Consider the following 27,892-nt stretch of genomic DNA (forward strand, 5'->3'; position numbering starts at 1 on the left):
CTTTTTTTTTTATCACTAGGTAGGTGTTAACCTTTTTATAATGGGCTTATAGGCCCATGCATCTTTTGTTTGTTAATTTGTGTCAATTTCTCTATTAACATTTGTTTTTGTATTTCTTGAGTGGAATTCCATATTATTATAAGCATATATATTATATACAGTAACAACCTTTTGTCTAGATTATATGCTATAAAAATCCCCTCCACTCTGTTGTTTGCCATTTAATTTATTCAGAGTATGTTTTAATGTCAGAAAAGTTAAATTTCCCATGACAGTAAATCTATCCATGTTTTCTTTTATAATTTTCTCCTTTGCTTTTATGCTGATCAAATACATATTTCTCTGTGCCTCCTTTTACTGCTTTTGTGTTTTCTTTTACCTCTTCTTGCCTTAGCACCTTTGAAATTTATCTTGATTTATTATTTGATACAGAGAATCTAACCAGTTATAGTTAATTAGTTGGCCTAGAAGACTTCTCAAAATGTCATATTTACATATACTAAATTTTAATGAAAGGTCTCTTCTAGACTTTTTATCTGTCTCCTCCAAGTGTCTGTTTATTCTGGTATCAGATTGTTATTGTAATGATACAGTAGTGTTTAATGTTATAATAATTTTAAATACATACATGGTCTTATCAATCCCCATGGTCATTTTTTTCTTGAAATTTTAAGTAGCTATTCTTACTTATTTTTGTCTCCAAATAAAATTTTGAAATATTTTGTCAAGTTAAAAAATTACATCAAATTTTTTACTGGAATTTCATAAAATTTATGGATCACGCTGAGAGAACTCACACATTTATATTAACACTTCTTTCCAGGAATGTGATGTGTGTCTCTGTTTATTCATCTTTTGTAATCTCTGAGAAGATGCTATAATTTTTACTTAACAGTACTTGTTTTTTGTTAACTTTATTCCTAGATATTTCATCTGTGTTTTTATCATAGGTTTTTCTCTCCCCCTCGCTGTATTTTTTAACTGGTCTTGACTAGTAAATTCCAAGACTGGTATTTTTGGTGCATTGGTTTTATAAAGTCTTTGAACCCTCCACAATAGACCAGCATTGACAACTAATTCTTGGCTTCTAGGTGAGAAGCAGTGTCATTTTCAAATAAATTTGCCTCATTATTTTACATCCTCCATTTTGGTGGTTTCTCTTTTATTTTCTTCCATGGTTATTGGTCTGTTTGTGTATATCATTTGAATTTCAGTGTTGATAATTTACCTTTTAGTAAAGCATTTATTCTATGATTTCTTATAAATATAGCAACATGATTTATGTAATATACTGTGATGACACTTAATATGCTTTGTTTTAGCAGTTCTAGCCTCTGCCTTTCTAAGGCTAGATGCTATGTTCATAGTTCCCCTTTTTTCTTGGCTGTAGAGGTTTTGTGGGGTATCTTATTTATTTTTAATTCTTATTGCTCCAATTTATCAAACTTGAAGTTTTCTTGGTGGAGCTTGTTGCTGTTGTTTTCTAATTAGCCTCTTCCTTTATTTCATAATTTCTCTCCAAATTACTTTATTTTTCCAAATTACTTTGTTCTTCTTGTTCTAACTTCTTGAATCGAGGGCTTGGTTTGTTATTTTCCCTGTTTAATACAAAGCATGTTTACAGCAATATATTCAGTTTTGGCCTCATGCCATAAATTGTGCTATGTACTATTTCCATTACTGTTACTTTCTAAGTAGCTCGCAACACTTTTACCCAAGAGTTGGCTAAAAATGTCTTATCTTTCCTGGCCAAAAACTTAGATTTTGTTCTTGCTATTTCAAATTTTGTGTTCATTTCTATTTTTATTACCATGTGGTGAGAGAATGTGACCTTTACCATTTCTACTTTGAAGAGCAAATGAGGTCTTCTCAGTGACTAAAGACTTTTTTTTTTTAATTTCCTAAATATCTGAGAACTGTGTTCTCTGTAGCGTGGGGAGGGATGGGCCCAGGTTCTGCGGTCACCCGGCTGCACTCTTCTCTCTGCCCTTGGGATTTCTCACTAGGCCACAGTGGGCACAGCAGTGGACCTCACAGAGCATCAGTTTCCTCATCTGTAAAATTCAGGGCAGAAGTTCTGTTCCCTAGAGTTGTTGGTCTGAGTAAATGAACTTTGAAATAGCTATGAGATCAATCTTACTGGTTTTTGTTGTTCATCTCTATCAGGGATTCTCCACCAAATGATTTTCAGTACCACCACCATCCACTCAACAAGAGTGTAAATCAGGATCTCTTGAGTGGGTTGCCTTTTCAAAATTGACAGAGATAGATAGATAGATAGATAGATAGATAGATAGATAGCTAGCTAGCTATAGACATAAAAGTACAAGTATTTGACCTAAGGTTAAAAAAAGAGAGACAGATGAATATTTAGGATCTATAGATATAAATGTGAATAGAAATATGGGTAGAGATACTGATGTACAAGACTCATAGAAATAGAAAAAAAGGATGGACAGTTAGACAGACAAATGGGTAAGATCCGAAGATATCAGTGTTAGCATACTCAGAGAATTTCCCACTTCCTCATTCAGAGAAACACTTTAATCAGGATCTCTTGAGTGGGTTGCCTTTTCAAAATTGACAGAGATAGATAGATAGATAGATAGCTATAGACATAAAAGTACAAGTATTTGACCTAAGGTTAAAAAAAGAGAGACAGATGAATATTTAGGATCTATAGATATAAATGTGAATAGAAATATGGGTAGAGATACTGATGTACAAGACTCATAGAAATAGAAAAAAAGGATGGACAGTTAGACAGACAAATGGGTAAGATCTGAAGATATCAGTGTTAGCATACTCAGAGAATTTCCCACTTCCTCATTCAGAGAAACACTGATAATGAGCCACAGGATTGAACTGTCCCTGTCCCTGAGGTATACTGGGGTTGAGAGAGCATAAGAAATGCTACTTAACATCTTCATTTTTGTTTTCCTAGTTGACATATCAGTGATCAAGAATGTTACATGAAACTACCTCCCACTACAATTGTGATATTTTATCTTCTCATATTTCTAACAATTTTTGTACCTGTCTGCCTGATCTCTTTCCTTATTTCTTCCAAGAGCATTTTTTAAAAGAAGATTACTTTTTTATTTCAAAGTGAAATATTTGGCCTGATATCTGTCAACTTGCTTTGCTCTTTCTGGGTGTTTATTTGTGTTGTTTTCATTTTGCATCTTCACTTTTGCATTCATATCTGACCCATCTCTTATTCACACTTTTTCCTATTTGAGCTTTTATATTAATGTTCTTGGTAATTATTTTTAAATTGTTAATTTCTTCCATAAGGGCAAGTTTGATATTTAGCGCATTTCATTTTGTTACCTCATTAACAACAGTTACTTGGAGTTAACCATCCTTTCCTGGCTCCCTTTATCCCTGTTAGTCCTTCATTCCCCTACTTGAGTTCTTTCTTTCAGTTGGGCTCATAACTACGGTGTTCCTGTCACCTTGCAGGTATGAGAATTTCTTCTTGCTGACAGGTCATGTAAGTGACGGCACCGTTGCAAATCACTTTATGGGTCACACTATCTTTTGGAACTGTAGCAGTTACTTCACTTTATTATGCCATCTAATACTACAGGCAAATTGGAGTCCAGCATGATGCTTTTGTCCTTGTAAGCAAACTATGCTTTTGGGGGGCCAGTGATTTCACTCAGTGGCTCCCCTACCTGCCTTACAAGCACAAGGACCCAAGTTCGATCTCCGGTACCAAAAAAAAAAAAAGAAAAACACAAAAACTATGCTTTTTTAATTCATACGGTTTTCTTTTTCTTTTGTCTTTAAAAAACTAAACAGCCCCCTAGGACATGCTGTGGTAGGAGTCTGTTCCCCTAATCAGACTGCAGCAGCTGCAGTCTGGGCCTCACGTCATAGGGAAGGTATCTTCCTTCTTAGATTATCTTTTCTCCTTTGCGTTCTCTGGGAACTCTCTGAGTTCTCCTTCCTTCCCTGGGATTCCCTGCATGCCTGTTGGGCTTTTCTCATCCATCTTCCGTGTCACTCGTCCTTTCTGTCATTGTTTTGATAATCTTTACCCTTTTTCTGTGGATTCTGGAAGAATTTCCCCAGTTTCATCTCCACTTCCTTGTCTGATTTCTGCAGAACCCAGAAGACATAGGTTAGCATTTCTCATGCCTTCGTAACCTTTATTCGTCTTAGATCATTCCTTTGGCACATCCTCCTCCTCTGACTTCACAGATGCCATACACAATTTAATACTGCGAACCATGACTGAGAACCCTCTTGAGTTTTTTGTTGTTGGTTGGTTTTTCGTTTTGGGTTGTTTGTTTGTTTGTTTGTTTGGCCTGATCTTCATGGCACCACATATAAAAATACTTGCTTCAACTTCTCAGAGTGGTCTTCTTCTTTAAAACTTTAAGATTTTTTTTTTTTTATGCCCAGTGATTTTTACTGTGTTTACCTTGGAAAAGGAGGTAGGTCCGCATGTGTCCAGGACTGAAGTCATCATGGGCTCTGGAGCCCTCATCCACACTTATCAGACAAGAGGATGGAAAGACAAGAACCTAGTTTCTGTCCACCCACTTCCACTGACAAGAACTAACAAGGACAGTGACAATGGCGGGGGGCTTTGTTTCCATGAGTATTTTTTTGTTTTTGTCTTTGTCTGTGTCTTTGTTCTGGAAACCAGGAGTTAGCTGGGGCGATGACTTCCAGCTCATGGAAATCTAAGTGTGCTGTGCAAAGGCTCTCCACTTCACCTGAGCGGTAGCATCACGTGGGCTTTCTGGAAGCACTGGTGGACACGCCCCCAAATGGCTCCCCGTGGCTCCTTGGTGGTCTGAGCCTCAGCTCTCCTCACGGTGGAGACGTAGGCTGGTTTACTGTAACCCACACTTCTTTTCTGTGAGTGGAGTCTGCAGCTGCTTTCGGGGTCACTAAGATCACAGAGGGGCCACACGCATAGTAGCCTTGCCCCTTCATGGCACCATGTTCTCTCTTGGCTTCTTAAGGAAGCTGATGATGAACAGGACTGTATTTCATGGCTGCGAGGCCAGTTGGTGCTGTCTTTCCCTCACCCACTTGTACCACACCAAGCAGATCTATGCCTTTACCTCCTACTTCGAAGGCCACCCACCTCCTCCAGCTTACAGTGCCCATGCACATTTCCCCCCAGTTTATCCTGGGGTCCAGATTGAGTGACAATATATCCTGGTTTTCCTGACATAGTCCCAGCCTGCACTTGGCTGTCCCAGCGTAATTACTAATATTGTATCCTAGTATGAGTAATTAATTACACTGTCACATCTCTTACCCATCATTCTGCAGGAGATCTTGGACAGGCCAGTTGCTCTCAGACAGTTGCAGCACCCTCCTTCCCAGAAGGCAGTGCCCTTTTTTGATCAGATCAATGTCAGCTTTCCAAGTAGACCTTCAGTCATCTTGGTAGCACCATTCTCCCCGTCCCTGTGGGGATCTTTAGCAGCTTTTGCCATTTCCCCCTACCCAGGAAGATCATGTAATCCTATTGAACCTCTCTGTCTTGCTCTGTTAAGAAAAGGTGTTGAATTCTGCTGTGCCACCCTCATATTACTACTACAGGCCGAGGTAAGACCATAGATGCAAAAGCCTTCTGTAAACTTTAAACTGTGAAATGCAGTGAAATGTGAAGTTTTATTTCAAGAAGGTCTATAACATGGAGTGAATCACTGTGTAAAGTACTGGCTACCCCTCCTCTGTGGCCAGGATTATAGCTGCTGGACCTCACTGCTGGATTCACTGTCTTCCTCTCCTCCTCATCCCTTATCTCGGCAGGAGAATCATTGCCCTTGGCCACCTCCAATCAAGTTCTCATTAAGTTCAGTGCCAAAGGCCCAGCTTCAGCCAGAGGTTTCCACTTTGTCTACCAAGGTATGTAGACATGGGCACCACAGCTCCTTGGTGACTGTGGTCCAGTCACAGGGACCTTTGACCCCTCATCTGAGCCTCTTTCTCAGAGCGTTTGGGGCAATTACTAGTCTCTGGAGCAATTTCCTGACATTTTGTTGAATTTTATGCAATCATTTACCCAACAGACATTTCTTGGACCAAAGTCTATGTTGAATAAAGAAGGAAATCAGACACAGGAAGCTAATTCCTGCCCTACCCATCCTTGTCCCACCCCTATCCATTCTCCATTACTCTTGGAGCTTGGTTTTGTCTGCAAGGAACATGAAAGCTCTGGGGAAAACACAGGCTCTGAAGTAAGATGGACCCCAGCTACTCCATGTTTTGGAGTCTTGCATACATTTTAAATGAAGGTAATACTAGTTCTTCATTGATAGGATTAAAAGAGAGATTAAAAGAGAGTTCACAAAGTAACTGGTACCAAACAGTAGCATTCCCAGAAAGGCAATGTGTTAGAGCATTCTGGTTTTCACCTGCAGGTCCCAGCCTCCCCTTATGTAGAAGAACATTCACTTCTGCAGGGCTCAGGTTCTAAGCAGAGCCTGTGGATTCCACTCTGCGCAGAACAAGATGCACTTCCGTGGGGGGGGGGGCTAATCCTGCCCTATGGGACTCCTTCCCTGCAGCCTAGGATAAGGACCCACACAACCCACCACTGTAAGCAGGTCATGAAAAGCAGGCCCTAGTCAGGGTCTTCGGTGCATGGAAAAGAGAGGCTAAAGGCAGGGCAAAGGCACTGAAAGTGGAGAAGGAAGGGTGGTTTTTCCCTGTTAGGGAACAATGGACCCTGATCAGCAAGGGGCATTAGGGGGAAGCAAAGAAGAAGCCTAGGCCAGAAGTCTGACCCAGGGGCTCTCATTACCCCCACGGTTCCTGGAAACTGCTACAGCCTTGTGGGTCCAGGTATGTTCAGTAAAATGGGCCACCCCCCAGCAAGTCTCACCCCTTCCCTAAGCGAAAGTGGCCGGATCCTCCCAAGGCCCCATCCAGACTGTCTGTATTCTAGTCCCATTGTGTGTGCATCCCTGGCCCAGATTCTAGAGGAGTGAGGGCTGCCTCTCCGTGCCCTTGTCCCCTGCAGCCGTGCCCCGAACCAGCGCCACGCAGTGCAGCTCTGTGCCGGAACCCCGCTATGGCAAGAGGCTGGGCAGTGACTTCTCAGTGGGGGCCGTCGTCCGTTTCGAATGCAACTCCGGCTATGCCCTGCAGGGGTCCCCAGAGATCGAATGCCTCCCTGTGCCCGGGGCTTTGGCTCAGTGGAATGTCTCAGCACCAACCTGTGTGGGTGAGTCCCGCACAATCAGAGCTTCAGAAGGGCTGGGTAGTCCTGTCTCACTGCGGGGCGGGACAGCCGGTCCCTGCAGATGCAGCCGTCCCTCCCAGCGTGTGACTTAAGTGGGCTGCCCTACTCAGTGGCTATAGGATGGTGTAGACACAGCAGGAGGAGGAGCTGGCTGAAACCCATGAAGGGAAGAGCAGGGGTCTAGGTTCCTACAGCAGCGTGGTCCAGGAAGAGCTCATGGAGGAGGTCAAGAACAGAAGGTGGGACTGGGGCCAGAAAGGAACAGCCAGTGTGGGGAGGAGTCACAAGCAGAGGCCTGGACCCTGGGGAGGATTCTGTTCAGGAGACTCTTAGGAGGAACCACAAAGCCAAGTGCAAGAGTCTGACCGGAGCTGCCTCTCCTCCCAGTGCCCTGTGGTGGCAACCTCACAGAACGCAAGGGCACCATCCTGTCACCGGGCTTCCCCGAGCCCTACCTCAACAGCCTCAACTGTGTGTGGAAGATTGTGGTCCCCGAAGGCGCCGGCATCCAGGTAGGAGCAAGGCAGCACCTCAGCAGGTGCTGACCCTGGGTGGGACTGTTGCTGAGCCTTAAGCTAAAAAAAGACACATCAGCCCTGTCCCTGCCCCTGGGGCTGAAAAGGCACAGCCTGCAAACAAGAGCCACAGCAGCTTGTGGTGTGTGAGGACAGGGATGGGTAGCTCAGGAAGAAAGTGAGGTAGACTGTGGCCTGGGCCAGCCAGGCAGGCTCAAAGGAGGTGGGCCTGGAAGTGAAGTATGAAGATGACAGGTTCTTAGGAGATGTCATTCAAATGGCTTAAGGGTTTTTTTACTTAAGGCTGCGGGAACAGAAGGGGTATGTTGCTGCCAAGGGAAGGAGCACAGCACTAAGCACAGGTGAAGCAAGGGAGCCACCAGGCACCCACCTGGCCCAACACACCTGAGCCTGAGCTCTAGAAGCTCAACTGGACATAACCAGTGCCCGGGGGTGAGAGCCGAATAGAGTGAGGAGACTATCCGAGCAGGTCACACCTGGGCAGGAGAGGGCTGCTGGTTCACAGTGAGGCACTCGAGCCAGGGAAGGGGGAAAACCCAAAGAATATTCCAGAAGTAAGGAGAAAGCGAGTCAGACTAAAGCACTTCCACTTCCTGAAACTTCTTTCCCCTGTTCTCTACTCTGCTGAGAATCCCCCTATCTTGTGATCATTTATTTCACCTCTATCTTGTCCTCACCGGACAATGAGCTCGTAGTGGTGGAGAACGTCTCTTACTTTTATGAGAGGCACAGTGTCGGGCCCAGAGTACATGCTCAATACATTGAATTAACCATATGAAGGAAGGTGAGGAAAGGGAAGGGAGGGACCCAGCTACCGAAGCAACACTTCAATCCCTCTGCCCTCCCAGATTCAAGTTGTCAGTTTCGTCACAGAGCAGAACTGGGACTCTCTGGAAGTGTTTGACGGCGCAGATAACACTGTGACCATGCTGGGGAGTTTCTCAGGTAAGCTGGGCCTTCACCATGGAAGGTGGTGGTAGGTATCAGCACCAGCACCATCATCGTCAAGCCCTGATGACAAACTCTACATTTCACCATTTTCAAGTGTGCGCGCCAGTGGATTTCAGTATATTCACAAGACGCTTCAACCATCACTACTATTTAATTCCTGAACATTTTTATCACCCCCAAAAGAAGCCAGGTACCCATTTGTTCACTCTGCATCCCCCTCACTTCCAGCCTCTGCAACCATCCGTCTTTCCATCTGTGGATTTGCCTGTTCCAGGCATTTCAGATAGATGCAGTCGTAAAGCATGCGGCCTTCTGTTCTGGCTTCTTTCACTCAGCATAATATTTGCAAGTTTCACCAAGTGTTAATATGAGTCAGTACTTCATGTATGGATAGACCATACCCATTCATCAGCTGATGAATGTTTCGGCTGTTTCCAACTTGAGACATTATGAATAATGCTTCTAAAGCAGTCTCATACAAGTTGTACTAGCATACGTGATCACTTCTCTTGGGTGTGCACCTAGACATGGAACTGCTAGGCCACATAATAATTCTGCTGGACTTTTGAAGACTACCAAACTGCTTTCCAGTGTGGCTCCATCGCTGTCCATTCCAGTGGTGGGCCTCTGCCTGAATTTGGTATATGCTTTTGCCTAAGAGCCAAGACAGTTATCTAAATTTGCTTGGCCCAGAACTCTATGCTGTCAAGATATGAAAAAGAACCCTACGCCCCCAGGTAAAATGTCTGTGCTGCTGATTTGCCCAGATAATTACAGATGTCGGAATCATTTTGAAGGGGACCAAACACCCAGGCCCCTGAAGATCTCCCCTTCCTGCGGGCACTGGGGTAATAGTTTGTAATTTCCCCTCCTCTGCCACTGGAGCCCTGGCATTCTCAAGGTGCTCGAGTGTCATGCAGTGGGTTTGATAACAGGGGGCATTTGGAAACTTTGGGAGCACAATGTCAGCTGGCAGCAGAAGCAAGAAGAACAGGGAGGAGCTGAGGGATGGGAGGCTACACCCAAGTGACCCTGGTTTCCTCATTCAGGGACAACTGTGCCTGCCCTTCTGAATAGCACCTCCAACCAGCTCTACCTTCACTTCTACTCGGATATCAGTGTGTCTGCCGCCGGCTTCCACCTGGAGTACAAAAGTGAGAATGTAGGGTCTTGGCTGTGTGGGGTTTGGGGTAGCAATGAATGGTTACTGGGTCCCCACTAGGAGAAGGGGTTACATTGGAGCCTTACCTTCTCCATGCCAGTGAGGCCTTCTCACAGACCTAGATGAGGATGCTGAGGCTCAGAGAAGGGAGAAAGGTCTAAACCTTCTCAAGCACACAGCCGGAAAGTATGGGAGAACTGGGTTCCACCAAAGGGCTCAAAACCTATGTACTCAAAAATCTATGTGTTCCCTTTATATCCACATGTGGAATGGGCAAGGGGCTAGGTCACTGGCCTCAGCCCAAGTATATACTTTGGGATATAAGAAACTGGAGGTGTTTTTCTCCTCCAGTTCTACAGACACACTGGCCTCTCTGATCCCTTGTTCTATGATGAACACCTGTAATGTGCTGAGATCTGAGTTAGGTGCCCGTAGAGCAAAGATGAAAAAGACACAAGCCCTAAGGGGAGAGATGGACAGGGAAACAGTCACTTTACTGCAACCTGATAATTGAAGGCAATAGAGAGGAGGGGTCTAAACCCACCCAGATAAGGCCTTGTGTACGTGAATGCCTGAGTTAGCTTTTCCTGAGAAGTAAGAATTGTGGGAAGACATTGTTGGTTTGACCATCTGTGACAGCAAGGGCCCATCAGATGGAAGGCCACAGAGACCTGATGGGGTCAACAGTGGATGTCGTACAGATGCTCATCTGGGTGTCCTAGAAGAATGAACGTTAGCCAGGTAGCCCAGGGAGCTGGAGCTGGCTGCGTCCCAGAAAACTAGTGCACACCAGTAAGAGAGACCTGTGGTAACTCACGGCAAAGACTAGGGGATAAAGGACAGGACCGAGACCTCGAGGCTTTCCTCCGTGCATACCTCTGAGGCTGCACTGGCCCACTGGAGTGAGATACCCTGGGTTTCTTGAGTCATTCACATTCTCCCTGTCACCCTCTTTCCTCTGTTCTCTTCAGTTATATTTCTGTGTCTAACATTTTTACTGGAGTCCTACATGTTCCCTGGAATGTTGCTTGTTCTTTCTTCTTTCAAAGATAGGCTTCCTTCCTAAATCTCCTTGTCCCCCAACTGTCTCATCACCAGGAAGAACTCATCTTTGTTTTCTCTGTCCAAGGGAGCTGGCAGTTCTTGCAGCTGGCATTTCTCATGTACCATCCTCTGTGATGTGAAAAGCTAAAGAGAAACAGTCCCCCGGGATATTTGGAGACTGGAGTTCTTAGGGCCCAAAACCCTGTAGTTATGTTTTGCTAATAATCTACAAAGAAGGTCCAGAAGATAGAGAATTAGCTGCTGATGCAGAGATGAATGGCTTTGAAGAATGCTATAAAATCACATCTACTGCTATGACTCCTATTTAACTTTGATTTCATTAAAATGGAAATGAAACAATACACTTTTAAAACTCACAAATTGCACAGGATAAAAAGGTAAGTTCTCCTTTGTTGTGACCATGGCCTAAGAAAACCCCAGCTGTGTAGTGAAGAATAATTAGAATGGACTGTCCTCTGTCCCCCCTCCATCGTCTTCCTCCCTACTGCATTTTTCTTCTTTTTTTCTGGCTCTTTCTGTTTATCCCTCTGCATCTCCTTTTCCTTCTGCTCAAAGTAATAGGTCTCAAGTCACTAAGTCATGACCACCCCCCTAAATAATGAGGTGCCCGACTGAGGAAAAGCCCAGAGGCCGGCCAAGATGAAGTACTTCATATTCGGTCTGATGTTATTTTCATCCTTGTCCTTGGGGTCTTTTTAGCTATTGAAGGTTTTAGACTTTGGCCCAAACAGCTTCATTCCAAGTATCACATTTACTTCCTAAAAGCACACGTAGAGCTGAGACTGTCTGAGAGAACGGTCCAATGGAAGCGAGACTCTGAGGTTTGGGTAGGGGTTTGGGTTGTTAAAATGCAGCCCACAGACAGTTACAATTATGACAATCACACTTGGCGATCATAGCACATGCCTGTACATTTCATGCATTTTTTTGTATATAAATTTCCCTCTGAAGGGTAAAAAAAAATACCTAGTTACAGTCTCATCTCTGAATATGGCATGAAGACTTGCCAGCTGCTGCACTGAGATGGGCGGGTGGCTGATGGCCTAGGATGACCCAGCCTTACCCGCTCCTTTTCCATGGCACCTGACTGACTCCCTGCAGGTACTAGATACCTGGGGGCTGCCCAGAGATCCTGTGACAGTCAAGGAGCTACCAGGAGGGCAGAAGCTGCCCTCCCCTAAACCCTCAGGCTTCACAGGTGCCTGGGGCAAACCCAGGTACACAGGCTGCTGGCAGAAGCCCACAGTGGGGTAGAGGAAGACTCAGTGTGTGGCCACCCCTCAGCCTCTTTGTAAATCTTTTACCCCGCCAACCTCAGTCTACCAATCCACAGGGGCTTATTCTACACATTCTCGTTACCCACACCTGCAGGTGGGCTCCAGTGGGGCACAAGAGAAGCACAAAGCCCCAGTTGGGAGATGCTACACTGCTGTCCCTCTATGTGTCAACCAAGAGGGAACTCAGAGCAGAAGGAGGATGACTTCAAGAAGGGAGACAAGGAAAGCAGGGACAGGGAAAAGACGTACGGTCAGGCGGGGCTGGGTGTGAATCCCAGCTCTGTGGTTTACCAAGGGTGCCTGGCCTCTGTCCCGTCTAGGAAGTGGGAGTTGAGGTCTGTTTCAAGGGGCCAAGGTGAGACATGCGACTCCCTGGCTTGGCCTTGCTCATGGGTGTGCTGTGTCTCAGTGAGTGCTGCTCCTGCGATGGTGGTACGGACAGGCAGGGAGGAGGAGGAGGATTAGGACAGATGCCCTAGGAAAGTGCTGTGCACAGTGCTGGCTGGGGATATGATAAGGACCAAATGAACATGCCTTTAATTTGAAAAGTCAAAGGGAACGAGGGAGGAGAATTTGAGAGCCCATGGAGGTGATCTTGGAAAGGGACCTGGCCAACAGGATGAAGGTCCCAGAGGCTAGATGAGAAGACTGGATCTTCAAGTAAAGACCATGGGAGCACATTTCAGAGTGCTGGACAAGGAGGGCCTGCGGTTCAAGGAGTTTTGCTTTGCTTTTTGTTTTTGGTGGCACTGGAGAATGAACCCAGGGCCTCCACACTAGGCTGTCTCCCCGGACCTCCTCCTTTTTTGAAATGGGGTCTTCCTGAATTGTTAAGTTACCCAGGCTGAGCTCAAACTTGGGATCCTGCTGCCTACCCTTCCAGAGTGCTGCAGTTATAGGAATGCACCACTACAACTGACTTCAAGGAGACTGATGTTTTAAGGAACCTCAGTCACCTACGAGGGCGAGCGGGCCCGAGGATGAGAGGGAGGTTGTCACAGAGTCTGGCAGTGGGTGCGGACCAGAACCGTCCTCTAGGACAGGGGAGGGAGGGAAGGCAGGAGCAGGGGCAGCAGTAATGTGGGAGCAGCTCCCACAGAGAAGCCTGATGGTCCGCAGCCAGGGCTCAGCTCCCTCCCTGTCTGAGCTCATGGGTGGGCAGGGCACCCGGAGTCCCTGGACTGATGCCCTCCTGCCTCAGGCAGCTTTGGTCTATTGAGCCTATGCAGATGTGCTGATCTCTTCTGTGTGCTGCAAGGTGGTGAGAGTTGGGAAGCACCGGCCTAGGGGCACCTTGCCCTCCTTCCCGCCAGCAACAGCTCAGTCTGGTGTTGCCTTGGCCTGCTGGGCTTGTCTGTTCACCTCTCCCTCTGTCTACCCTTTCCAGCGGTGGGCCTGAGCAGTTGTCCAGAACCCGCTGTGCCCAGTAATGGCGTGAAGACCGGCGAGCGCTACTTGGTGAATGATGTGGTCTCTTTCCAGTGTGAGCCCGGATATGCCCTCCAGGTACCTCTTCTCAGCGCCTCAGGACAGGGGCAGGGGTCCCCGAGAGGTGGTTGGCCAACTGTGTGCCAGCAGAGCCGCAATCATGAAAGGACAGGGCGCAGTGCCTAGTTCCCATGGGGACCATGAGCTCCTCCTGGAGCTGATCACAGAAAAGACAAACTGTACTGACTTGCATGGTTTGGCAAAAACCAACTTCTAAAACGTTCCTGCAAAGTTAGATTTGATTGGACTTTAGGAAAATTAAATTTTCCTTTGAAGGCCATGAGGGAATTTAGTAATTAAAGGAATCTCACAAGGAAACCTTTAGTAATGAGAATTCTTTAGCAATAGTTGTTAATAATTGTCTTTCCCCAAAACCACTCCCTCTGCTTTTCCCCGGTTCCACAGTGGACCTCTGTATCTCGTTCCTTAACACGAGGCCCCAGCGAGCCCTGGTTCTGGGTTGTAGGGAGCATTGTGCTCACAGGGGCCTCCAGCCCAACCTGTTCCTGATTCCTCCAGGGACACGCCCACATCTCCTGCATGCCCGGAACCGTGCGGCGATGGAACTACCCTCCTCCACTCTGTATTGGTAAGAGAGCCCGGACTGTTCGGTCCCTGCAAATCCATTCTCTAGGAATTGGAGCTCAGTGGACTATTGAGGAGCTCAAGTTCAAGTTAGAAGACAGTTTGATGTTCTGGATCTGTCCCCCATCCATAGGTTTAAACTAATGTCTTTATAATGTCTAACTCTTACTCCAAATTGTTATGACTTGTGGAGCCCTCTGCACACCAAGTGAAAAATCACAAGAAGTTTGCTCACTTGAAAATGTCATGATGGCCACTGTGATTCCTGACAACAGGAACAGGTGCCCAGCCAGCCAGTTCCCACAGGGGAAAATTTGCAGGAACTTTGGACTTACCCAGTGACTTGTTATAGGATACATGAATCTACTAATAAATGCCAAGGGTCACACATAAAACAAGAAATTGAGCAATGACGAGAAAATCAGTGGACAAAAGAAAAGGGGTCACTGCCCTTGGAGACTTCGGGTCAGGTCAGGCAAGGAGGAGATGAACTTTTATTGGGTGTCTGCCACGTGTCAGGATTGGTATTTTGTTTCCCCAAGACAGCTCTTTGGGGGAGGGATCGTTATCTTCAGCTGGAAATCTAAGTCTTTGCAAATTCAAAGGTGGTAGAGTTGGAAATGGGAAGCTAAGATTCTATGACTATAAAGTGCCCCCCTCTGGACCTTGGAATAGGAAGGGAGAGGAGTTGAGGGAATCATTTCTGTTGTTTCTATGGTGTGCAGAGCAGGTCAAAACATGACTGGTAGCCTGAGGCACTGCCCCCAGTATATCCCACAAAGACCTGGCCAAGGAAACCGTATTAATATATTACCAACAGCTGCCATTGAGTTCGCTGTGTATTCCAGTCCTGTTCCAAGTAACCTTCTGTCCTTTCTAGTACCTTCTTAACAATGCTGAAGGATAGGTGCTGTTGTTATATCTGGGGGAAACAGTTTCAGGAGGGTTTAGAATTTGCCCACAGTCCCATGGGAAGTGAAGTGGGAATCTCAACCCAGGTGGTTACACTGATCCATTCATGGGTGTATCTGAGTCACCCCCTTCCAGGACAGCACTTCCTGGACCCTGGCTCTCTGTCCTCAGTTCCTTCCTTAAGACCCCTGACTTGTCAACCCCTTTCTACTTTCACAACCTTTCCTCATTAGGTGTGAAAGACACCCGGTCGACTGACCAAGGTGCAGGGAGCCCAGCCCTTCCCATGTTGTCAGATGACCGTGAAACCAGATGTCCATATGCCCTCCTGGGGTCACTGACTCTCATACAGCCTGGTGGTTGGCTCCCGTGAGATGCTAATCGCTGGCACTTTTCTGACGGTGGGCTCACCTTCCAACCGCTCTGTCCCACGGAAGATATATTTGGAAAGTCTGGAGTGGTACCTGGCGAGTAGGAACACAGTGCATAATGGTCCCCTCCCCTTTCTTTGTCCTTTTTCTGCAATCTTGGAAGAGTGGATTGGGCAGTAAGGGGAGGGAGAGGTGAGCATGAAATATGGTCTGACTTCTCTTGGAGCAGACCACTGTTACTTTTCCTGCACATCCTTGAAAAGAGCACTAACCTGTGAAGGGTAGGTCCAAGGTCAAGAGTTCATAACTTGGGTTTGTGGACTTGTAGCCATCCTAGGATGTGATTTCCTTCTTGGATATACATACTCAGTTTTGCCCACGTATACAGTTTTTAGGAAGATTCCTTTGGTTACCAAAGGGGTTTATGACTCAGGAAATTTAAGATAGCTAACATCAGGGAGCTACCAAACATTGGCATGGCTCTGTACTTTCTCTCAGGTTTTGTCCTAACCGCCATCTTGCCTCGTTGTCACAGCACAGTGCGGGGGAGCAGTGGAGGAGCTGGAAGGGGTGATCCTGAGCCCCGGCTTCCCAGGCAACTATCCCAGTAACATGGACTGCTCCTGGAAGATAGCACTTCCTGTGGGCTTTGGTAAGTCTCTGCAGCCTCCTTGGGAGGCTGAGGATGCAGGGCCAGGCCTCCGGGCTAAAAGTGCTGTCTGTCCAGTCTCAATGGCCAAGTCAGTTCAGCATTCTGTTTCTCTGTTCCCCATCTCTTGCCTCTTGTACAGTCCCAAAGATCAATTAAGACTGGCAGAGGTGAAAGTATGGGGGGAAAAATCTTAGGGATTGCCAGTAGTATCATCTGAGTAGTGATTTAAAATCCAAGGATATGGAATAAGAAATTGCCTAAAGATGATTTTAAAAGAAAAAAAAAAACAGACTATTTTACCAAGACCAGATCTCAAGTTGTGCTTTTAATTCCCATATTGAATTTATCATCTTAATTAAATTGAGCCGGGGTCAATATGAAATTGAGTTTGCATTCTTTATAGGTCCATTCTAACTGGCCTAGCGATTGGGAAAATAATTTTTTTTTTTTTTTGCAGGCAGAACATAGAGTATGTAGGCACGGGGGTTGTTTGGGGTGGAGGACATTAATCTGGAGATGAATTTTTAATTGCTAGGAATATAATTTTACCCCAGATATCTGTCGAAGGGATAAAGGTTGAAGATGCTTCCAGGGCCCTGATGAAATTGATCTCACCTAAGCCATTGCTCTGCTTCTAAGAGAGAGAGTGTCCTAAGGAGATTATCCTCAGAAATGAAGATTGCTCATTTTATCATTTAGCATTCAGCCCAGAGTAGGTCTTCCGATTAGAAGAAGTGTTTGAACTGGGCCTAAGTCTAGCTGGAGGGGAGGAGAGAGGCTGGAGACCCTTCAAAGCTCGGAGTCTTCTGTTTAACACCATCTTCTGAAGGAAACTGTGGGGCAAAGTGGAAGCAACTGGCAGGCTTAGGAGACTCCAGATCTCGAAACATTGGGAAAAGGGGGTCTGGAAGCCCCTGTCACTCTCCACTGAAGCCTAGGGTCAAAACCTTGGATCACAGAGGTGGGAGAGGATGGCACGCCAAGGGAACTGAAGTTAAAATGGGACGCTGTTCTCCGTGAGTCCTTCTCTTCGGCCACCAGAACTCTCTAAGTCTTAGTTCCTATTCAAGCTCTGAGGGCTGAGACTGATGCAGGTCCAGCCACACAGGCCAGGATTCCTCACTTGAAAGTCAACGTTGGATTCCAGCTCCTTTGATCCCTACCCTGGTTTCCGCGGTAAAGAGCCTCTGTGGATACGCACTGCTGCCACCAGATGGCGAGCGCGAGCCACTTCTTTCCATAAGATTCCTGGGCCCACAGGCCATGGCCTTCTCCACTGTGGGAGAAAGGTACATGGGCTGCAGAAAGGAAAGCGCAGGTTCACAAGTGATTTGGAAACAATCCGGGTGTTCCTTAGCAAGGGAGTGTATTGTGTGGTTGAGGAATTCACAAGATTGAATTGCTCCAGGTCTTTATCTGCTATAAACTCAGGTGCACAGATCCAAAGACAGTTACACAAAGGTCACATTCTAGGCAAGTTAGAAAGTACAGATGAGCACATGTAAACAATCGAATTCCATTTGTAATCCTATTGTGCAGAGATCATCAAATGCCTTAGTCCACCGCCCTTGGACCGTGAGGCTCATGAAGACAGGGACCTGCTCACCTTACTCATCCTGTGATGCTGCCATGGTCCTAGTGTGTGGCAAAAGCTCAGTTAATGTGGGTGGTGAACGAATATTCTTCCAAGTTTTTCATCAAACAGTTAGAATTGTATACTACATACGATTTTGCAACCTGATCTTCACAATCAATGCATATTTTGAGAATTGTCCTGTGCTCACCAAATAGATTTCTTCTGTAGCATTTTCCATAGTAATCCGATTTTGAAAAATCTTATTAGAAAACAAATATTAATGTTTCCATCTCCATATATACAGTGGTACCTCAGCTCACAAATGCAATTCGCTTTACAATTCTGGTCACAAACCAAACCAGGTAAGGACTGAATCCAATTGACTTTCGAACAGATGACAGGCTTTTGGCCCTGCTGGAAGGCAAAAGGGGTTGTTCTGGCCACCTTCAAAGAGTGCCTGACTGGGAGGGTAGAAAGTCAGTGGTGAGAAGCCAGAGCTGCCCTCACAGGGTGACGCACTCTCAGGGGACTGCATGGCTTTGAGCACTGTCTGCCTCTGTCTTGCTTCCAGGAGCTCACATCCAGTTCCTGAACTTCTCCACCGAGCCCAATCATGACTTCATAGAAATCCGGAATGGCCCCCACGAGACCAGCCGCATGATGGGCAGGTTCAGTGGAAGCGAGTTGCCGAGCTCCCTGCTCTCCACATCCCACGAGACCACCGTGTATTTCCACAGCGACCACTCCCAGAACCGTCCGGGATTCAAGCTGGAGTATCAGGGTAAGGACGGGAGCACTGCTCTGTCCACCCCCATTTCTTACCCACAACCCTCCATCTGCCCAGCTTCCTGTGATGGATGGAGGGCAGTGAAGAGGTGAGGAGCAGGGTCATCTGCGAAGGCTTCCTGTTGTGACGCCTCCTCACCCCCAGCGATCTAACCCCATTTGACAGCGTCAGTAGTCCTACAGACTTCCCTGCAGCACCTTCTGAGGCCCCACAAATGTCCAGAGCGGACAGCCAGCAGCTTTCCCTGGATAAGTGGCGCATCTGTTCTTTCTCAGGCCTCCTGGGTTGTCCCGCCAGCCACTCACCCAGGGGCTCGAGATGCTGAACTGCTGCTGTGGGCCAGACGCGGGGACTCTCGGCACAGCTCCACCTAGCACAGAATGGAGCGTTCAGGCCACAGTCCTGTGTACCCCACAAGCCTCGCACACTGAGTTTGGTTTTCCTGTGTGAGGCCCAACCATGCTTATGGAGGCTGCACTTCCTGAGGTGAAACCTTTTGACAAATCCACGCTCCTCCTGGTGCGCTTTCCCTGGAAAGGCCCCACCCACTCTGACTCGGCTTCTCCTCTGCAGCCATGGAGACTGTGCCCAACCTGTGCAGCTGTACGCAGCAGCAGCCCCATGTATCCTAGTCTCTCCCTTGGATGCCTCCCTAAGTGTAACCAACTGAACCATGTGGTCTGATCCCTCTCCCAAATTCTTCCTGACTTTCTCCCACATTTTTCAGATATTTTCTAATACTGCTACCTGCTTATTTTTTAAAAAGTAAAATATTACAGATTTTTTGTGAGCACATTTTGTGTTAGTCTGCTCAGGTTGCTATAAGAAAATACCATAGGGCCAGAGATTTAGCTCAGTAGTTCTGGCACCTGCCTTGCAAGCGCAAGGACCTGAGTTCAATCCCCAGTACCACAAAAAAAAAAAAAAAAAAAAAAAAAAAAAAAAAAAAAAAAAAAAAAAAAAAAAAAAAGAAAGAAAAAAAAGAAAGAAAAAGAAAAGAAAACACCATAAACTGGGTGGCTTATAAACAAAACCTGATTCTTGCAGTTCTGGAGGCTGGAAGTCTAAGACCAAGGCTCTGGCAAAACCCATGTCTGGCCAGAGCCTGCCTCCTGCTTTGGGGATATCACCTTCTCACTGTGTCTTCACTGGTAGAAGGGGCCAGGATCCTCTCAGAGGCCTTTCTTGTAAAGACACTAATGCCATTCCTGGGAACGGGAAGATCTCCAAATGCACCACCTCCAAGCACTCACACCTTAGGGATTAGGTTTCAGGGCGTAAATTTGGGGAAAGCACAACCATTCCTGCTGTAGCATGGCTCTCTTATAATCTCATCCGTCACTATAGCCTATGGAGAGGTTTCAACTTTTAACAATTCAATATCTATTTCCTCATTTTTCTATACATATATTATTGTAGCTCTGTTATTATTTTTTTAGTAAAATTGGATCATACTATACCCTTTTTTACAATTATCTTTTTCAAAGTTAATTTTTAATTATACAAAGAATGCACCAACCCAATCACCTTATTAAAAGAATAAGAAAAGAAAGAAAGATGCAACATTATAGGTGAGGCAAATGCTGTCTTTGACTCTGGCTTCCCAACTCAGGATTCTTCCCCAGAAGCAACCATTATTGTTACTAGGTGATCTTCGCAGACATTTTTCTGCCTCATGTACGTATGTTGTAATGTTTTACAAAGTTTTCTGTATACAGAGCACCATGCTACGTGTCATTTTCTGGAAGTTGGCTTTTTCCTCAGTATGGCCTGGAGCTCTCCTTGTAGGAGAGGAGCACTGAGTGAGGCCTGGGCTTCTCCTTCAAGGAAAGCCCTCTAAGGTGCCCCAAGAGGTGGGTACCACTGGGCCCGTTAGATAGGAGAAGTCTCTTTGGAACGGTCGTGTCTGTCTCGGGGAAGTTCAGAGAGCGCAGCTGGGCTCGTCACCACTGTGGGGCCTCCAGAGAAGCTGGGCCTCATTGGAGAGTGCTGCCTCTCTCCGCTGGTGTTGTTCCTGTATCTGTCTGTCTCCCCCAGCCACATTTTGATTGACACGTAATAATTGTATGTATTTACAAGGTACAATGGGATATTGGATACATTGTGTGTGATCAAATCAAATCCGGGTAGGTAGCATATCTATCACCTTAAACATTTATCATTTCTCTGTGGTGATAATACTCAAAACCTTGAGTGCCTGTGAGTGCTGATGAGGACATGGAGCACAAGGAGACCTTACACACTGCTGGTAGAAGTGTAAGTTAGAGAGCCATTATGGAAAATTGTATCGAGGTCCCTCAGATTTCCCTTGTTTATAAAGACACTACTCCCATCAGATTAGGGCCCATGCTAGTGACCTCATTTTAATTGAGGGAAGATAGGGGAGGACCCATCACTCGGTGAAGGCACGCTCCAGGGCTCGGGGTTAAGACTTCAGCCTATGAATATACAGGAGCCACGAGTTTAACCCAAGTGCTTTCTTGAGGAAGCTTCTCCTGACAGATCTAAATATGTGTCGACAGTGCCACCATTCTAGCCAGAACAGCTGCTCTGGGCCTACCCTGTGTCTCTACCACCAGACAGGCGCCATCCACCCCCGAAGTCTCTGAGGGGGGACAACCGCTCTCACTCACTCTTGGGTGTCTTCTTCCCCCTTTGTCTTTGTCCTTCAGTGGTGACCTCAGACTCCACTGACACTCTCCACACCTCTATTCCCAAGAAACTTAACTGCTCCCGTGGAGCCCTGCCTCAGGTGACCCCACACCTGTCAGCCTCCACCTTCCTTTGGGAAGCCACTGCGGTCAGCATTTTCTTCTGTGCCAGGTCTGCTGCTCCCAGTGACGCATCGCACGCCTGTAGTTCCCAGCCTTCCTCAGAGGACTTTCCCCGTGGCAGGGAGCTTCTGACTATGCCTTCAGAGATTGGCCTGACTGCATGAGAGGCTCAGCAATGTCCACTGGGGCCTCTGCTCCAGGACAGGCCACTCGTCCACTCACATTTCACCTCCTGGCTTTGCCCGGATATTCCCTTCCGAATGACTGGCCCACTACTCCCTCTCCACCTGTTGGTGTGCCGTGGTCCTAACGATGCCTGTGGAGTCATCCATGGTATAAGTCACCCACACCTGTCAGACTGGAGCTCCTTGTCATTAAGGCTTCTTGTTTTGATGGTCCCAACTTCTGGACTGGGCTGTCTCTAGGACCACACCCTTCCACAAGGCTTCCAGTTTATGTCAGGCCCAAATAATTCTCCCTAAACTACAGGCCCCATTTTTTATTTACACCTTCCTCAGCCCTGTGCACTTGTGCCCTTTAAGCAAGCTCTCTGTGTTACTGCCAGGCTTTCCCTGTAAGGGAAGACCCAGCCTCACAGAGGAGTCATCTGTTCCCACTGATGTTATTTCTATTCTAGCTTTCCGTGGTTCCTCTACTCTCTTTAGAAGTCCAAATCGTTCCTCTTCCTCAAAATTCCTTAATTGGGTGGTCCAGAATTCCTAGGTTGGGACTTCCTTTTCCTTTCCTCAGGAAAAAAAGTTCCTGTAAAATTTTTATTAACAGCATAAGCTGCTCCTACTAAGTCCTTCCTGTCTGACAAGCTTAACTTATTCCATCAAAACTTCTCAAGAGGATCGAGTTTATTTACATAGAGAGAGCTTAGGAAAATGACTAAGATGTGTCATGGCCCCAAATGTTAGGTATCATCCCTATTATTGCTGTAATAACGGTGCCTTGTCTGAAATCACATCTGTTCCCAGGGCAGCATCTCCATTGGGGACAACCCAGCTCCTCTGCCTGACGAGAAGTCCTGCTTCGGGAAGGTCAATGCTACTCCTAGGCTTCAGTTCTGGCTTCTGAGCCACCTTGTCCCTCTGAAGCTCCTTCCAGGGAAACAAACTCTGAGAGTTGTCTCAATATGAAAGGAATCCAGGGATTCTTTCTGAAGTGTCTCCTTTTGAAAAACTCCTTCCAACTTGACAATTGTACCACTCCCATTAAGGCTGCTCCAGCTTCTAACACGTGGCCACTGCCCTCAGAGTCATCATGGCCCACAGAGCTCCTTCCCAGGTTTTCAGTGGCCTCAGTAAGCAACAAATTCCTTCTTCCTCCAAGGCTTCATGGCCAGATGTCCCCAACCTCCTCTGCTGAAAGGGCCCTGTCTTTCCAGCCACCCATACCCACTGTGCATGCTTAGTTCTTTAGCACACCAGTCACCTCAGTGATTTCCAGTGAAGCCTGCCCAGGTCTTCCCACTAAGGAGTCCCTCTCCAGTGTTGAATGGAAACACAGGACATAGCTACCATTGTAGAGTGGGTGTAGAAGAAACAGCTTCGAGGCCATCGCTGTTCACATTGTTGTTATGTGTGGTGATTGCATCCACTTCTGTGGCCATTCATCTGGTTTGAGTTACTCCAAGGAGAGTTTCCCCTGTGAGAACATTCCATCCCTTCCCCTTCTGATTTCCTTTGGAGAATGGGCCCAGTTACTGCCATGGAGAATATTCTTTGTCCTGTGGACCCAATTAGTTGCACGCTTTGCTCTGTGGCCCATGCTCAGCAAATCCCTCAGCTATTCCCATGAAGACATCTTCTTCTGAGTCAGGCCCACACATTCTCAGGGGGCAGCTTTCCTGGTCTGTGGAGAAGACTTGCTTGTATAACAGTCACACATTCATTCGGGGCCTGGCTAGTCTCTCTGGAAGCTTTTTGTCCTTACCACAGGTTTGGCTTATGCCTACCAGATCTCTTCCTTCCTCATAGATTCTAATTCCACAGAGCCGAAAAACCCTATTCAAATCCTCTCACATCACTGCTTCCTGATCTTAATCACCTAAATGAAAGAAGCCACATGAAAGTGCCCAGGCCAATGCCCAGACCCAAGCAGGCATCGATGGCACTTCAACCCAGCAATGTCTTCCTGAAGCCTCCTTTCCCACAGAACTACTACTGATAAATAACACTTGCTGAGTTCTGCATATATGCCGGTACTGTGCAAAGGCCTATACATCTGTTATCCTACTTAATCCTCATGATAAACATTTAATAAATAAGAAACAGAGGCATAGAGAAGTTCTCGAACTTACCCAAAGCTGACACCTAGTGAGTGATAAAGGTCTAGCTGAGTCTCAAGTCCTGATGCTTCACTAAAATATTCTGGTTGAGAAGAAAACACCCAGAGAAAATAAAGTGACCTTTTCTCCCTATCTTTTTCCAGCCTATGAACTTCAAGAGTGCCCAGACCCAGAGCCCTTTGCAAATGGCATTGTGAGGGGAGCCGGCTACAATGTCGGACAATCAGTGACCTTTGAGTGCCTCCCAGGATACCAACTGATTGGTCACCCTGTCCTCACGTGTCAACATGGCACCAACCGGAACTGGGACCACCCCCTACCCAGGTGTGAAGGTATGTCCCTCCACCACCCCTAGTGATCTGTCCTGGGCCCATCACAGAGACAGAGATGGAGCACCTGCATTCCATACTGCTGTCTCCTCCATGGGATCACCAGTGCTGGGGGGTCCAGTTGAAACCTGGACCATCGTCCTTTCATGCGGGTGTCACTGGTGTTAGGCAGGGAGAGGCCCCGGATGACAGAGCCCTGAGCCTGCACTAGGGAAAATATGATGGAGACGTGGCCTGGTCATAGCCAAGGAAGAGACAGACCCAACCTTTGGGAAGAGCTAACGTGATGGAAGCAAGTCCACACGCGGGAGTGCAGAGCCCAGGGGTGTGCTGAAGGGAAGAGGTAGAGCTCATCACGGCATCTTCCCAAAGGCAAAAGAGAATGAGGCCTCTTCCTGAGAACCCTCTCGTTCCCTTCTTTACCCACTCCCATCCCTCTGTCCTTCCTACGTGCATCTAGAGAGAGCTGGATGGACAATATTCGGGAGCTGAAAGTGGCACTTTCTAGCGTTTTAATCTTAAGCCAGAGCCGGCATGAAGATAACCAAGAGCATTTGCTGCCTCTATCCCTCTCTGAACACTGCTGTTTCATTTTACTTCTCTGCCAGCCATGTGTTTTCCTTAGTAGAGAAGCTGGAATTTGTCTTGAAACAGAAAGTAAGGGCAGTAACTCAGGAGGAAGTACTTAGCCAGCAACCTAGGCTGCATTCCTTGTCTGAGCTTCAGTTTCTTCCTGAAATGGGGCATTCCCTGAAAGCTGGAGGATTCCACAGGTGGCTCAGACCATGAACTCTCAGTATTAGCTTTCCAAAGAGGAAGAAACCTTGCTTGCAGCACTGAGCTGTCTTGAAGTTGGGATATAAGCCATAATTCTAATCCCAGCACTCGGGAGGCTGAGGCAGGAGGATCACGGTGAGTTCGAGACCAGCCTGGGCTACATATTGAGTTCCAGGGCAGTCTCAACTACACAGTGAGACCCTGTCTCAAAAAAAATAAAAACAAAAAATAGAACTATTAAATGCCCCCTTAGTTTTTTCAGAACTGTCCTGTGCATTTTATCACTGTGGAATTGCTGTGTGGTCACGTGCTATGTGACAAGCATTGTCGTGGACTTGGTTCCCTTGATCTCTTTCTTACTCCTTGTTTATCTTTTTATGATGTCATGGGAGAGAGAAAAGAGCAGTTCTTTCTCAGTCTTCTCTCTGAGCTAGAAGCTCTCTGCCTCCTGACAAGCTGTTTCCCTTGGTCTCTTTGACACTGTATTCTCTTGCTTTTCTACCAGCTTCTATGATCATCTCTTCTTTGCCCCTTAAATAGTGTTATTTTGGAGTTTTGTTCTAGACCAGTGGTGGTGAACACTGAGTACACGTGCCACGGCTGGCTGTTTATTATCATTGAAAGCTCTAAAAGGTTTGCCATCGCCGTTCAAAACTATCTTCTTTCTCTTTTCCATGCTCACATCCCTAAATGCCATCTCATCCCACAGTCTTTATCTCCTTACCGAGAGCCACATCTGTATATCCAATTGCCTGCTGGATATCTTCACTTAGGTCAGACGCAGCTAAATCCTAACTTGTTCAAAATTGAATTTATCATCTTTCTACCATCAAACTGAAATCCCCATCTGATAACATATACAACTGCCCCTGGTTACTCAGCCCTTAATTTATGCACTCTCCCTTTTGCTTCTCTCCCACATGTGCCTAATTTCTACATCCTATCTGTACTTCACGTGCATCTGCCTCTTTCCGCCCAGGACCTCCCCCCTGAACCCAGGCCACCAATGACAGGGACCTCCTCACTGGTCTGACTTCACTCCCCAGTGAGGCACCTGGAACACTCACTGCATTACTCACCAGACAGGAAGTGAGACTTAGAGACCATTGTGTATTCCTGACACTCCCCACTCCAAAGACATCGCAGCACCCTCCTCTGCTGTGCCTGAGCAGACGGAGTCTGAGTGTCAGGCTCCCCACTGTCTCCCAGGCCTTGCCTGGCAGTGAGTGCCTATTCTCTGTATGTGGAGGGGTGCTGTGCTTCTGTGCACACTTGCAGGATGTGTTTGTGCTCCCAGGAGTCCTGTCCTCTGCCTGGGAGGTACCTGTGATTCTTTTTCCTCAGTCTGATTTGCCCACCCATTGGCCTACTTGATGACCCACATGAGCCAAAAACACTCATTACTGTGCAGCTGGATGTTTGGAGATTTTTTTTGCCCAGCATCTCTGTTCATTCTCTTCCCTGGTAACAGTGTCTGAATACCATGAGACCTTCAAGCCTCTTCACACCTGGCCTAAAGCCTAGGTCAGAATGAGTCTAAAACTGAGCGCTGCTTCTGGGGAAAAAGAAGATAAGGAGAGGATCATACCTATGAACTGTATGCCTCCTCAATAGGCAAGATACTGGGCCAAACATCTATTTATTGTAGCCTTCTATGTGCTAGGTAGGGACTCTACCACTGAGCTGCAACCCCTGCCCTGGGCCAAACATTTTACATGCATCATTAAACCACAGTCCTGTGAGGTTATATTCTTGGGCCCATTTTACATACGAAGAAATAGAGTCAGAGAGACTAAGCTATTTGTCCAAGGTTATCTAGTCAACAAGTGGTTTCTCTGGGATTTGAACCCAACTCTGGCCTCACTACAAAAAAAAAACCATCAACTCTACCAAGATGAGAAGTACAATTCTAGAAAGAACAAACCAAAGATCTCTTTGCTCTTCCTAGCAAAAGTACTGCTACCTGGCATGTAAAGGTACAAGATCCCAGTAATGAATGTAACTGTACTGTCTACCTAGAATGTACCAATAAATTCAATTTAAAATTTTAAAAAAGTGTTGTATAAAATTACCTTCAGGACTATGTGTAAAAGACATATAGAAAACATTAATAAATTTTGTTTAGACTTGGGGAAAAAAAAAAGTACTACAGCCCGCCAGGGATTTAGCTCAGCGGTTTGGTGGCCTGCCTTGCAAGCGCAAAGACCCAAGTTCAATCTCCGGTACCAAAAAAACAACAACAACAACAACAAGTACTACAGCCCTGAATCTAACATCTGCTCCTCCCCTTTCCTAGGAAGGAAGAGGGTAGCTTCTGTGTGCCTTTCCTTCTTGGCAAGGCTCTTCTCTGAGAGGGAGGATGAAGGGGCCCACAGAGGCACCAGCAGTAATGATGGAGAGCCAGACAGGGTATGGGGTGTGGGTCTAGTGGGTGGCACCAGGCACCGCTATTCACAGCCCGGTCCCCTCTCCCTCACCCCACCTGACCTCCTTGGCAGGATGCTGGGACCTGGGCTATGTTAGGAAGTCATCTGAGTTCTCTGGCGGGTGCGATCTCCAATGCTTATCTGTCTATGTGTTTCCTCCCTGGCAGTCCCCTGTGGTGGGAACATCACCTCTTCCAATGGCACGGTGTACTCCCCTGGATACCCCAGTCCGTACTCCAGCTCTCAGGACTGTGCATGGCTGATCACCGTGCCCATTGGTCATGGTGTTCGCCTCAACCTCAGCCTGCTGCAGACAGAGCCCTCTGGAGACTTCATCACCATCTGGTAGGGCCAGGTGCCACGTCAATAAGCAATTGAAAGCAATGCGAGAGGGGCTGCGCACTGGGCGAAGGCTCAGCTCCAGTTAACCATGTGACTCTTTGAAGGGTGAGGACTGGGAGGCATGGGCTCCCCGCCATGGCTCTCTAGGGGCCAGTGGGTGTGTGGATAGGAGTGAGCACAGATGCACAGGCTTTCCTCAGTATTTCCAGAATTTATGTGCCCAGCATTCTACATGTACCCAGGGTAAGCTATCCAGACTAATGATGGAAGAGGCTCGGGGTAGAACTGTGTGACGTCCCTGTGGTAATCCCTGGCAGAGCTAACAGAACTTTCCAACAGAACTCTCTTCACTAATGAAAATGTCCTGTGT

At 46.8% G+C, this 27,892-nt stretch overlaps 1 protein-coding gene across 1 annotated transcript in view; it reads left to right on the forward strand.

The window, feature by feature from the left end:
• Csmd2 (CUB and Sushi multiple domains 2) overlaps positions 1-27,892 on the forward strand; it is a 553,879-nt gene that overhangs the window by 446,565 nt on the left and 79,422 nt on the right. Inside the window, 11 exon segments of the mRNA XM_033767260.1 lie at positions 5,785-5,880; positions 6,998-7,201; positions 7,607-7,731; positions 8,604-8,700; positions 9,756-9,860; positions 13,598-13,716; positions 14,218-14,287; positions 16,102-16,218; positions 18,366-18,575; positions 23,792-23,980; positions 27,348-27,525. Of these exon segments, the coding sequence (XP_033623151.1) occupies positions 5,785-5,880; positions 6,998-7,201; positions 7,607-7,731; positions 8,604-8,700; positions 9,756-9,860; positions 13,598-13,716; positions 14,218-14,287; positions 16,102-16,218; positions 18,366-18,575; positions 23,792-23,980; positions 27,348-27,525 (1,510 nt within the window).

This window comes from Fukomys damarensis, unplaced genomic scaffold (genome assembly GCF_012274545.1).
Source record: "Fukomys damarensis isolate Sample0158 unplaced genomic scaffold, DMR_v1.0_HiC HiC_scaffold_23, whole genome shotgun sequence".
Taxonomy (NCBI): Eukaryota; Metazoa; Chordata; class Mammalia; order Rodentia; family Bathyergidae; genus Fukomys; species Fukomys damarensis.